General features: G+C 44.0%; 1 protein-coding gene across 2 annotated transcripts in view; it reads left to right on the forward strand.

Moving 5' to 3' along the window:
• ek1 (eph-like kinase 1) overlaps nt 1-10,987 on the forward strand; it is a 74,231-nt gene extending 63,244 nt beyond the window's left edge. Inside the window, exons 14-17 of one of the 2 annotated variants that reach the window (XM_042068318.1) lie at nt 563-712; nt 2,586-2,779; nt 6,376-6,513; nt 7,005-10,987. In XM_042068318.1, coding sequence (XP_041924252.1) covers nt 563-712; nt 2,586-2,779; nt 6,376-6,513; nt 7,005-7,110 — 588 coding nt within the window. In that variant the 3' untranslated portion in view covers nt 7,111-10,987. The remainder of the gene's footprint in view (nt 1-562; nt 713-2,585; nt 2,780-6,375; nt 6,514-7,004) is intronic. The other variant, XM_042068319.1, reaches the window with a different exon arrangement.
• Nucleotides 10,988-14,085: the final 3,098 nt, after the last annotated feature.

Below are 14,085 nucleotides of genomic sequence, written 5' to 3' on the forward strand. Positions count from 1 at the left end.
GGTATGCAGTATTTGTGGGGGGCATGGAGGTTGGTGGGAGGGGGAAAGGGAGAGAAACATGGGGCAATAATAAAAAGAAATGCCTTCTGCCTCTAGAAAAAAATGTGCCTCTCGGCAGGATTCTCTCGGCTTCTCATCATCCTCCAATATGGAATTGATTCACCACACAGGTGGGATAGCACAGAGAGAGAGAGAGAGAGAGAGAGAGAGAGGGAGAGAGAGAAATAACACCCATCCTGTTATACAAAACTGTTTACACTGCCAGTGGAATTGCCCCCCTCTTGTGTATTTTGAGTGGATTTGGGTCTGTATCTCCAAATTATTGTTTTGATTTCTTTCTTTTTTTCTCACCTGATCATTTCTTTTGAAATGACAGCTCTCTCCCCTGTCAACAACCATCTCAGCTACCTGTCACTTGTTATGGGGCTCTTGTGCATGTCTCCTGTTGACAAGTTAAGCCATTTCCTGATGAGACATCTCCCTGCTTCTGAGTGGAATATAGAAGTATATTTAGAAATGAAATAGAATTGAATGGGAGTGTAAGTGTCCATCTTATTCACAGGGGGGTAAGATTCCTATCCGCTGGACTGCGCCGGAGGCCATTGCCTATAGGAAGTTTACCTCAGCCAGTGATGTATGGAGCTACGGCATTGTCATGTGGGAGGTCATCTCTTACGGAGAGCGGCCATACTGGGAAATGTCCAACCAAGATGTGAGTACACATATGTGCGCGCACAGACACACACACAGACAGACACACACAAACACACACACACACACACACACACACACACACACACACACACACACACACACACAAACACACACAGGCACACACATACACACTTATGCAGTCACAGTCAAATAATCTTATATACCTACTTTACAGACATACAATAAGTTATGGTCTCCATAATTTTCCAATTTGGAATGTTGGGATCTGTACATAGGCGTGCCCTTCAATCCGACACACAAGACAAACACAATGTCATAACATGCATAGATGCCTCTATCATCAAGCACAGATGTCTTGTCTTGCTTAATATGTATGGAGGTTGAGCCAAATTTCAGAACATGATTTAGATTCCTGTGAACTCTGTGAATGGCACGCCGTGTCTGTAAGCAACCTAAATAGAAACCAAATGGACAAACCGCCTCTAATGTGTGCCACTTTAGCTCATCCATAAGAAACTCACAGCAAGACAGCATGTGCTCCCTATAGGTCTTCTCATATGTAGGTGGTATCGTTTCTCTCCTCTCTCTCTCTCTCTCTCTCTCTCTCTCTCTCTCTCTCTCTCTCTCTCCTTCACCCATTTCCTCCTTTTTCTCTTGAAGCGCACACATGCACAGTGTACTGTATATTGATTGCCGTTGCAGACCTCACATGTCCTCCTCTCTCACATTTGATTGAAACCTCATGCCATGAACTGATCCAATTTTTTTTTACTCTCAAACACTGCTTTGGCTACACACACACACACACACACACACACACACACACACACACACACACACACACACACAGAGTAGTTCAACAGGACAGCTCTATTACTGACATGTGTGTGTGTGTGTGTGTGTGTGTGTGTGTGTGTGTGTGTGTGTGTGTGTGTGTGTCTGTGCTTGACAATCCCTCTCCTTCACTTCACACAAAAAGGTAAAAAGATTAGACGCATCTGGAGATGGTGAACGCTTCCAGACTTCTATCCACAGGAAGACTTTCATTCTTTTCCTTTCTACTTCTTCTTCTTCTTCACCTTCTTCTCTATCAGTTTCATCTTCATCTCTCTCTCTTTCTCTCTCTCACCCCCCCCCCCCCCCTCTCTCTTTCCTGGATTTGAAACCCTGTGGTGGTGAGATCCTGGACGATGTTTTCCACATCTGAAGCTCAGCTCATTTATTTATCTCCGCCCTGGGAGGCCTCCACTGCCAGGATCATTTTTTTTATTTCCTCTCCGTCATCCTCGGCTGACGGGAAAGAGATTTGGCGAGACGATGCTGGATGGCGGACCGCTCACATCACAACAGGGACAGAGAGAGCCTTGGCACACTGGAGAGAAGGCGCCGCTTTATTTATTCAATCAACATGGCTTTAGAAGTACACCCTTACATCTCCAAATAACCACACGCACACACACACACACACACACACACACACACACACACACCTCGCTCCCACACTTCTCAACGAGCACTCTCGGCCCCTGCATCTCTGCGAGAATAGCCCTGCTAGGGAACAGTCGGCATAATGTGAACACTTGCATCCGGTGCGCTAATGGCCGTGTCAGCTGCCAACCAGCTGAAATGAAACACGGCTCCTCTGGGCTAAAGCATCAGTGGTCTGATTGCGAGGGCCACTTTGAAGTTACTCTACTTTTCTTTTCTTTTCTCAGCAAATATATATATATATATTATGAAAACGTTGCAGTCCACCTCATTATAAAATGTTGTGATGTCGCCTGAACCATCTTAGACTCTTAGACAACTGAGTGCCTGCAGATACTTTGGTGGTCATTGTAAATATCTGTCCACTGCTTGTCCACTGTACTGTATCCCCTAAAAACACCCATTTCTCTGTCCCACCCCAGGTTATCAAGGCCATAGACGAGGGCTACCGGCTGCCGGCGCCCATGGACTGCCCAGTCGTGATGCATCAGCTGATGCTGGACTGCTGGGAGAAGAACCGCAGTGAGCGGCCCAAGTTTGGCCAGATCGTGTCCACCCTGGACCGTCTCATCCGCAGCCCCAGCTGCCTGAAGCCCCTGGCCAACAGTGCTGTCTGGTGAGTCCAGTATAAGCTCATACTATTCCCTAAGTGAAGGGCCCTCTAGTCCAGGAACAATAACTACATAGACAGTTGTGACAAATACAATATGAGCGTCCACACTAACCAACAATAAGGAAAGTCTCTCCTCGTGTTAATAAATATGATACGTGACGTGATGTATACTGATTGGCTTTTTTTTTGTTCTCCATGTTATTATCATTATAGTATGCAGTGTGGATGTTGTCATTCATATTAGCTAGAGCAATACACAAAATGTTGTTTTTCCCATTATCATTTTAGTTATCATTCCTGGTGTGTATGGCCCTTTAGTCTTGTGTTCTTGTGTTCTAAAGGTGTTCTCATGGTGTGTGCACCAGGAATACTTGTATTCTTACACAATCAACTTATTGTAGTTGGAGCCACCCTGTGTTCTATTTACTTAACTTTTCAAGAATACATTGGGTACTTTTTAATATTACATTTAGGACATGCTTATTTACTAGCAGATGAGTGTAATAACACATTCAGTGACTGTGGCTGTGTCCGAAACTAAAGAAAAAAAACCTGCCTCCTAAGATAGCATTTGGTGGCAGCGAGACAAGTCCAAATCAAATATTGGTATAAAATGCTAAGATACCTTTGCTTTGCCGGATTTTGAAGGCAGCGTACATGTACCCTTCCTGCTGCCTTCAACCAAAAATACTGTAGAACACCTCTGCTTCAACTACCGCTGATTAAAGTCAGCTGTCGGTGTCCTGGCAACAGCGTTCTGTGTTGCTATCTTGCTAGGCCGTACAAAACAAAGTTCATAGCTGCCACCTCGGTGCCTGCTATGGCAAGTGACTCACTAGACAGTTGGAGGCAGTGATGTTTGGGACAGCCTCTGACTCTTTCTTGGATGCCGTCTTTGTGAAAGGCCTTGCAACTCTTGTTTCTGTCCTCGTTTCGGTCAGTGTTCCTCCCTCCGCTCAACTCACTCAAACCTCCTCTACATACCCAGAACCGGACTCAGGACCATGGGACAGTTCCGTGGGCTTTCTGTGCTGCTGCCCCACGTCTGTGGAATGCCCTCCCTGACACCTTGAGGGCACACACCTTGAGGGCACCACAAGACATTTCTTTTTAGCAAAGCTTTTGGTCCCCTTTAGATGTTTTTTAAAACCTTTTCTTTTCTTTTTCCTTAAACTGCTCACCTTTTTTAGTTTAGTTTTTAACCTGTAGCACTTTGAGATCTACTGTATGATGAAAAGAGCATTATAAATAAAATGTATTATTATTATTATTATTATTATTATTATTATTATTATTATTATTATTATTATTATTATTAGTGTTCCTCCCTCCTATTCCTTCACTCTCTCCCTCCATCCAGCTTCACTACTGCAAGCCCTCAGTTCCTCAAACGAAAGCAGCCAATCATGTACAGCTTAGCTTCGCACCCTCTCTATCCTTCCCTTCCTGGAAATAAAACTCAACTCAACTCAAACCTCAGCTGGCTGCCTCCGTCACTCCTGCCGACCCCCAGCACCCCCAGGCTCATTTCCTCCCCAACCCAGAACACCCACAACACACACGCACACGCATGCACGCACACACACACACATGCACACACGCACGCATGCACGCACGCACGCACACACACACACACACACACACACGCATGCATGCACGCACACACACACACGCACACACATACACTCACACATACACTCACACACACACACACACATGCACGCATGCACACACACACACACACACACACACACATACACTCACACACAAACACACAAACACACACACACCTCCCCTCACGCTCCCGCCGATGTTCCGCTGAGCTCCTCTGTTCTTGCTCATACTTTGGTGCTGACCCTGAGGCAGGAAGGCAGGCAGGCGTTTGACACCCTCCTTTAATACCAAACAAATGAAACGGCCTGCTTTGTCAGCTGCCTGTGTTGTCAGCTTCTTTGTAGGCTGTTCGGAGTGCCTGGCCAATTGAGAAACCAGTGAACCGAAAAACACTGCCGAGTGCTGACATTAGGAGGCCATTTTGGCTCCGGTTAAGTCGAGACGCATTGGGTAGTGTTTTCAAGAGGGTGGAGAAGTCCTGCGGGCGAGAAACATGCCGTTAAATCAGACACAATTTTACGGCTCCACCGGAAGGGGTGGTGTGTGTGTGTGTGTGTGTGTGTTTGGGGGGTGATGAGTCACACGCAGTAGAATCATATTCGCTCCAGACAGCGATCTGATTGGACTCCCCGCTAACCTCAACCCAAGCTGTCACCCACGTCTGTTTCTCTTCTTGGTGTAGTGCTTTTAAGTGTGTGTGTGTGTGTGTGTGTGTGAGAGAGAGAGAGAGAGAGAGAGAGAGAGAGAGAGAGAGAGAGAGAGAGAGAGAGAGAGAGAGAGAGAGTGGGTAGTGAGGGAAATATCATCTCCCCTGTACTTTCCACAGGGACACAACTTTTCAATAGGAAGCAGATGGCAGTGGTAGCTATGGTGGTAGTGGTGCGTGTGTGTCGACTATATACTTCTATCAAAAGAAAAAGCTATTCTGGTTTTACTCCACCTCCACCAACATAGTGTCACTGCTTTCTTTCCTCAGTCTACACAATGTGAGACTGTACATGCATATGTGTGTGTGTGTGTGTGTGTGTGTGTGTGTGTGTGAGTGAGTGAGTGAGTGAGTGAGAAAGGTAGTAATGGTGTGTAATCAGGCCCTCTGCCTGATCCTGGGAGTCTAGTGTCAGCCTCTACTGGCTCAGACGGCTGATTAATCTTGACAAGCTCCTTTACCTTGCGGCCTCTCTTTCCTTTTTCTCCTCTCTTCTTCACCTCCTCCCTTGCCCCTCACCTCTTACTCTTTCTCTTTTTTCCCTCTTCACCCACCATCCTTACCCCTCCTCTCACTCTCACTCTCTCTCTCTCTCTCTCTCTCTCTCTCTCTCCCTCCCTCTCTTACTGCTGTTTCCTACCTGCAACATGGATCAAGGCTGTCTCTTTGGCCCAGAGGAAGAAGCAGCCCTCTGATTGGCTCGCTGTAGGAACCAACTCGCCGTGTAGCTTCTCCTCCAGGAGACAAATAATAAAAAAATAATAAAAAAAATGACGAGAGGGGAAAATCAATCTGGCCTCGTTTGATTTCCAAGCTGAGAACTCCCAGCGCCTCTCCGGCAGCACTGTGTCTAAGGAAGGAGGACAGTGTTTTTCTTCGGGGAGCGCGGGGGCTTTTTGCTCGGCGCCGGTGGCACAGGCGTCACCGTGTCAGATTGTCACCGCAGCTCACCAAAATCACACTGACTGTTTTTTTTTTTCTTTTTTCGTTTCGGACAGACCTCACCCTGTGGAAAAACACATTACGGATCATGTTCCCTTTCCATTTAGACAGAGGCTGAACAGTCCTACTGAGATCACAAGCAGAGAAATTATCCCTCATTCCAGTGGCCCCATCCTAATAACATGACAATGTACAGTGTATGCAAATAAAATGCATTCCAAAGGCTATAATAACCAGTCCATTATCACTGATGAACGCTATAATGATTAAGACGTGTTTGGCACAAACCCAAAGGGAGGCGAGGCTGACTCATTGTGGTCCTGTCCTGCATCCACAGGGAGGACCCCCCATCTCCAGAGGCGGGCGTCAGCACAGTGGAGGACTGGCTAGAGTCCATTAAGATGAGCCAGTACAAGGATCACTTCACCACTGCTGGTTACGTCACCCTGGACTCTGTGCTGTACGTCAGCGCCAGGTAACACCCTCCACACTACTGACCTTACCTCACACATTGACTAGTTCTTGAGAGGTCTTGATCTGGGCTCTGTACTGTAGTCCTAGTTAAATTACTGAAAGATGGCGCTAAAAGATATTAAAAGGTGCTTAAAGATGACTGATTGATTGATCGATTGATTGATTGATTACTAATTTGCTTGATTTACTAGGTTTTGCATGTGTAACAATCGAACAGATAAAGCTGAGAAATACTACAGCAGAAATCTCTTAGAGCAATCGGTTTACATTCCTTCCACAACAAGTGCTACACATAAGCAAAGCACTTAACTGACAGAGCCCTAATGGTGCTCTTTAGAGACTGCTTTAGAGAGCTCCGGGAATTGATTGTCTAAAAGCACAGTTTATAGATGACAAGCAGTACATCATAATGAAAGTTTGTCAATTACAGCTAAGCTATTCAAGCTAATTAACTCATCTTCTCTTCTCTTTGCCTTCTCTGTCCTCCTCTAGCGAGTTGGGGAAGTTGGGTGTGGCTCTGGCAGGCCACCAGAAGAAGATCCTCACCAGCATCCAGAGCCTCCAGGCCCAGCAACAGGGAACCCATGTCCAAGTATAACACTCTGCTCAAAGCGTCCCTTCAGCCCCTTCCGGAGACTCACAGAGACAGATGGGGGGGGGGGGGGGGGGGGTGCCTGGGTCTCCTGCCCCCCAGGGAGAGAGAGGTTTTGGGGGGAGGGGGTCCCTCCACCAGTAGAGTCCTTCAGTCCATCCACCCTGAGAAGCTTTTGCTAGCCTCTCCACAGCCGAACCCTGGAAGGAGGATTGTGTAACTGTCTGACAGAACATCATCTGGAGGACTTGTTGTGCTGAAGGGTTGATCATTACATCTTGTGGATTTTTCAAATCCAGATTTAGAAAGAAACACCAGAACACTTTTCTTTTTTGCTATCTGAAGTGGAACACATGGACCAACGCACCTCGACAAGGGGTCAACACGGCACTTTGACGCCCATTGAAGACTTTGTACAGAAAAGACTTCCTATCGCTCAGAGGAGCAAGACCATGTCTGCTGGTGGATTTTTAGACAGTTTTGACACTTTCGCCACAGATGGTCTTATGCTAAGCTAACACAAAGCTGTTTTAATGTGTATTTTTGTTTGTTTATTTGTTTATTAGTGCGTATTATAAGGCCAAATGGACCTTACCTGAGAAGATGTGCATAATTAGTAGGGTTAACTCAGTGGACTTGTTCTGGTACGAACAACATGATGACCAGAGCAGGTTCAGTATGTTGACCTAACAACGCTACAGTAGAGATCTGGGACGAGATGGTGTTGGCCTTAATAAATCCCCTGAGAGAGACTGAACCTTGGTGGGTTGTAAGACTGGCCACCATATAGACCTTAACTGGAAATATGAATCGGAGCTCAGACAAATGGTGACAGATTCAGCGATATGTTATCGAGAACTCTGCAGGATGGCATTTGATGGCTTCCTGACAGTGTGTGTGTGTGTGTGTGTGTGTGTGTGTGTGTGTGTGTGCGTGCGTGCGTGCGTGCGTGTGTGCATGCGTGTATGTGTATTTGAGGAGGGAGAGACCAGCATACTAACATCAAGAAGGAAACCACAGCAACCACTTCTGACTGCATCAAGCGCACTATAGTGCTGGCAAATGATGCAAGCATGGCAAACAAGGATGAGGGGGAACGTTCTTGCGCACACTGACATCGCTTGATATCACACTCCATTTTGATCCTTTTTTTTCTATGGAGTTCAATGAAGAGCCTTCCCTCTTCTGTGTGTTTTGAAAACTTCTCAAGCGGTATTATCTTTTTACTTTCCTATCTTTCTACCCATCTCCCTCTGGCTTTTCTGTCTTTCACTCTAATTCTGTCAGCCACTCTTTCCTCCTGCCCTTCAGATGTTAGTAACCCTCTGAAACGCTCAACGTTTGTGTTCATATTTAGCGCCATGTTTAGCTGTGGTAAAAGCCGTACGCAAACGTTCAGACTTTAGCAGAAGCTGTATATGATTCTGTGGTCTTCGCACATTCAGTATTTATCATAGTGTCATCCTGTCTTGCCGTAGTGCAGACTTGTATGGTCGGTGGATCTACACAGTATAGAATGTATATTTGTCTTGAACAGTGAGTCGTGTAGTGTAGCTTTCTGCTGGTACCTGAATGAACAATGGCGATGCCAATTATATTTCTCTCTCTCTCTCTCTCTCTCTCTCTTTCTCTCTCTCTATCTCTCTCTCACTATATTACTCTCTTTCTAGTAATCTCTCTACTCTCGTTCATTCAGTTTCGTGTCAGCATTATTATGAGGGGGTTTTGAAAAAAAAGAGCTGTTAACGTATTGGTGGTCGTGTTTCGATATCTCAGAGAAATTGGTTTCATCTGAATGAAAGCTCATTCTCCGTCCCATCTCAAAAGCACAGCTTCGTCTTTCCCTTGCAATCCGCTCCAGCGATGCTAGCAATGAAGCACGCCGTCCAGCATTACCTCACGGAAGACATATTAAGATATTGTTTTTCCCAGATGAAAATGAAATACTGGAAGAAAATATATAGTAAGTATTTGATTTGTCACAAGGTTTAGAATCATTCATTACTCTTCCAAACAGCCTTCATCTTGGCTTTCTTCGTCTTCCATGATCTTTTTCATATATTCGACATTTAAAGCAGTTTTTGTTTCACACAACATTTTCCAATCACTAGCATTGCTAAACCAATGGGTCACACATTTGACCACACCACAATAAGCCATCTTCTATATGCCATTAAAAGCCATTGTATCAGACGTCAGAGTTGGTTATGAAATGAGAAAGATTGTACCTCAGTGTAAAGTTGTACAGTGTTGCTTCATGTATGAACTGTTTTCTGTGCTAATATTTTTATTATCGGTTTCATTTGTAAGAACATTGTTTCTCTCCCTCTTTTTCTGTTGTTCATACCAGCTTTGACTGTATCTCTTGTTGGAAAGGCCTGTGGTTCAATGGAATGTAATATGGATGTAGTAGCTTTACAGGGGCCAGGCAAGTTCACTATCTCAGGATGCCATAGAAAATGCGTTCTTCTCACATTTGGACATAGCCACTGCCACACAAAACACAGGTGAAGTCCTCAGATCTTCCTGATTCTGCATATGGTTGATGTTCTGCCAATACGTTTTATTTTGTCATGGGTCAATTTCTGTGAGCCACTTTGCCCAATTAAGGCATTTAAAAATGCATTCTGTCAGTCAGAATAAATATTTAAACCAGTATTTAGTACCCAAAGCCTTTCCCAACACCTCTCTATTAAATATTTCAGGCATCACTGTTACAGAATGCAGTTTATTTAAATTAATAATCTGACCGCAATACAGAAAAAAAAAAACCATAATTTGATTGAAGCACTGATGGAACAATGATTGCTATTTATTTATTCATTTCATTTTAGTGAAGCAAGGAAACATATGATATGTGTATTACTTCCATTAATATTTATAACCAAGAGTTTAATTGAAAGAGCAGGCACCTTTGCTTACACAAATGTGAGATTTTCTTAACTGCCAAATTAGCAGGGCATATGTGTCTATTCAGACTTCTCATTTCCCATGTGAGAGCAACAATGCGAGCTAATTAAACAGGGAAATGCAAAATATCCCTTAAAAAAATCATTGCTATTCAAGCTCCTAGGTATCAAAACATAAACACACATCACTGAACACCCTCACCATGGATTGCATGAATCATGTGCATAAACATGAGTGCCAAAAAGGAAATAAATAAATGGTTTAGTGGGGAAGGTGAAGAAAACACGTTGTGCATTCACAATGAGAAGTAAACAAATAAACAGGATACACTGCATACTTCTTTTCCCTTATGTGTGCACTTCTGCAGTTTTACAGAAAGTGAAGTAAGTCCGTGAATCAGAAGGAAGTACTTTTATGTTATCATGATGTTATATTTTTTATTTGTAATATGTTCAGATCGAATCAGATTATATACTGCTGCACTCTGTTTCATAAGAATATAAAAACAGAATAAACACTATGAGTAATATTAGAGTATGGGAAGGATCATGGATTAGTTGGTTAGCTTGTGTGTGTGAGTGTGTATAGTGCATGTGTGCTTGCGTGTGCAGGCACACACACATTCCTGTGTGTGTGTTGTTTGGTTATAGGAAAGGGAGGTTCATGGTTTATAAGTATGAGTGGTATATTTCTTAGTTGGAGTTTTGTGTTTAGGCTGTGACAGTCCGAGTCCACCATGTCTGGCCCAGGTGGTCATCTCAGCTTGTTCAGCACTCTTATCAAAGTCAGACCCAATGCTTGGGTCACAGCTTTCCATCCAACATTCACTTCTTGCCCATTTTTCTTTAATTATTATTGTATTTTGTGGCCATTTGTTTACTTGTTGCAGTTTCACCTAAGCTCTTGTTAAAACTGTACGCATTCAAAACATTGTGTCTAATAAATATGCTGATATTTTTAATTTCTCACCGTGGAGACTGTGTTATGTTTTATTTCAGAATTACGCACAGCCAAAAATATTGTTACAGAAACACTTACCAAAACAATGTCAACCAGAAACTTAGCATGACATAGAGGTAAAACCCCACTTAAAAACAAAAAAAAAATGTCGCAGTCCACAGTTCAGTTTAAAGGTGAGGTTTACAGTGACCATCTGCTGTGTTCTGCAGTGTATCCATATGGTTGTGTCCTACAACAAGTGATCTCTTGATTAGTAATTAGCAAGTTGTTCTTGCCATTGGTACCCAGAACTAGTGTTATGACTTCTGAACTCTTATAACCCTATGAGCTTTTCTCAGATTTTTCTGTTATTACTTCTATTTGTAATGAGATCAGTGGCAATGAGAGAGATGGAATGAACGACTTGGTTTTGGCCGTAACAACCATCCATTTAGAACTAGCAATGGCAGTCTGTCCTGTAACTTAAGAAATTGTGCAAGTAAGAAGTGGTTCTACAAACAAGACCGTGGTATACAGGATAATGGACTCCACGCTTTTGGGTATCAAAAGTTAATGCACTTTGACCATCTGGAACGTGCAATAACTTCTAATACGCGAATGCGGTGTCATCCATTATCCCTTACTTATGGTATACTTAAAGTGTTATTGGAGAGGGAGAGATGCAGTGTTATATAAGATAGCCTAAAGGTGCCTTGCCACACAAAACCGTTTTTACTTGTATTTTTTGTAATATGTTAGGTCCATATGTGTTTGTGTTATGTTGTGAATGTGAAAATGAACTGCTAGCTCCTCTGTCAGCTCTAGCCACTGAAAAGAAATAAGCGGAGAAATCAGGCCAATTACAAAAGAATAGAACTTCAACAATGCACATGTTGCCTAAGAACCCAGAGTTGAGGATCAAATGGCTTCAGTTTATTTTTCGAGCAATGCCACAGCACTATAATTCGAAATTAGTTCTCTGTTCATCACATTTTGAAGAGAGTGACTTCATCAACTTTGGCGAGTTCAGCAGAGGCTTCGCAAAAATGTTGCTGTTGAAGCCTGGAGCAGTACCATTATGGCAGTCTACGACCAGTGCCCAGCCCGTAAGTAAAACACTATTGTCAACTCAAGGAAGTGCTGTTATACAGGTTTAATGCACTCGCTACCTAGCAGGTTTTATGTCCATTTGGACAATGCTAGCCAAGCTAAGTTCATGCCATGATGAAGCTAAAATTTGTTGATAACAGCTGTCGCCAAGCTGTCATGTTATGGACGAAACCGACGCAAAGACGACACTGTTAGCCAATCAGAGTCAACCAGCTTAGCTCTTGAATATTAATGAGAACTGGCGCAAATCGAGCTGAGTCTTCCTTCAAGCTTTCTATACCACGCTAGAATGGCTTGAAATAAGGTAACCAAGGCATTTTGACCTCAAAAAATGTTACAGAGGACATGGTAGAACTTCAGACATCCCACAAAAGTAATGCAATATGTTTGGCAGGGCACCTTTAATTATTAGATCTTTATAGTGGTACTGTAGGAATATGCAGATTTGGATCGTCTGTAGCCTACCTGAGATACATACAGCTGGATAGATGCGACACACACACACACACACACTTACACACACACACACACACACACACACACTGACATGCAGTACACAGGCACACATATTTTTTTTCTTTTGCTCTGTGTCTTTCTTCCTTCCTTTCTCAGAATCCTGTGCGTTTTCCAGCAGACGCTCGTGAGATCCATACTAACAGCACATAGACAACGCGCAACTCTTTGCTATTCCCCCCATGTCCCTCCCTGCATGGGGACACCATCTGGATGATCTTGACTGCTCTGGATCCCACCGACACCCTGAGCCTGCACACACACACACACACACACACACACAAATCCAAACACACACACACACCCACGCACGCACGCACACAATACTTACCAAGCATGGCTGGGTACCCAGTGCCATTATTCACACACCAACAAGCACGCGTGTGCGTGGAGGCCACAGCAGTCAACACAGATCAGAAATCACAGACACTTTGATACGGCAGGGCCAGCAGTTTTGGCCATGAGGAGAGTATGTTGTTGTGAACCCTCATAATGCATAAATGGGCTGTCACAACATAAGAAGAAGAAATAGGGGGTGTATCTCTCTCTCTCTCTCTGTCTCTGTGTGTGTGTGTGTGTGTGTGTGTGTGTGTGTGTGTGTGTGTGTGTGTGTGTGTGTGTGTGTGTGTGTGTGTGTTAGTGTGCATGTGTGACTGTTTCTGCATATGTGTGCATTTGGTGACACAAAGAGGTTAGAGAGTATTCATATCTGCGTGCGCGCGCACACACACACAATGCGTGTGTGCGTGTGAGTGTGTATCTCAGCATCTCTCTTTGCATGTGTATGTCTGTGCCTGCAACTGTGTGGGAGTGTTTTTGTGCAAAAATGTGATTCCATGCATGAAGCAATTTAATCAAAAGATTTATGACCGCGGACACCAGGCTACGACTCCTTCAGGAGAAGGAAACGAATCAGTCAGACGAGCAATTAGGCACGTGCCAAATTATTCCTGAAAATGCAAAAACATCTCTGTTGCCTTTCCTCATGGCTGACCCGGAGCAGAGACAACAACCTCTCCTGTTGATTATTATCCAATTACCCAGGCAGCTGGGTCTTGCTGACTTTCAAATGAGGCACTTTTTTTTAAAATTCCCCACATTTTCGTTTTTTTGTTGTTTTATTATTTATAATTATTTTTAAATATGATTATTATTTGGGTCCACATTGGAATGCTTTGAGAGCCCTCCATCGGTTTGTGAGGGTTACCAACCACCATCACAACCACATATATGGCATCTGTTTCAGTGCCTGGGCGCAGCGATCTAATTAGGATTGATGTGTTGTGCTCAGGAATGAAAATGACACAGTCCAAAGGGAACCTGTCTTCGACAGGAGTGTGATGGGTGAAAGGCAAACATGCCCTTTCCTTCTCTTCCACTCCTCCTTCTCTACCATCCCCCAATCCCCCCTTCCTGCCTCCTACTGAGGTCTGACATCCAACTTGTACGAGAAAAAAAGCCCTCAGTAATCACTGTACCACCTAGTGCACAGCCTTGCTTGATTGTTCA

This window comes from Alosa sapidissima, chromosome 17, assembly GCF_018492685.1.
Source record: "Alosa sapidissima isolate fAloSap1 chromosome 17, fAloSap1.pri, whole genome shotgun sequence".
In the NCBI taxonomy this organism is placed as follows: domain Eukaryota; kingdom Metazoa; phylum Chordata; class Actinopteri; order Clupeiformes; family Clupeidae; genus Alosa; species Alosa sapidissima.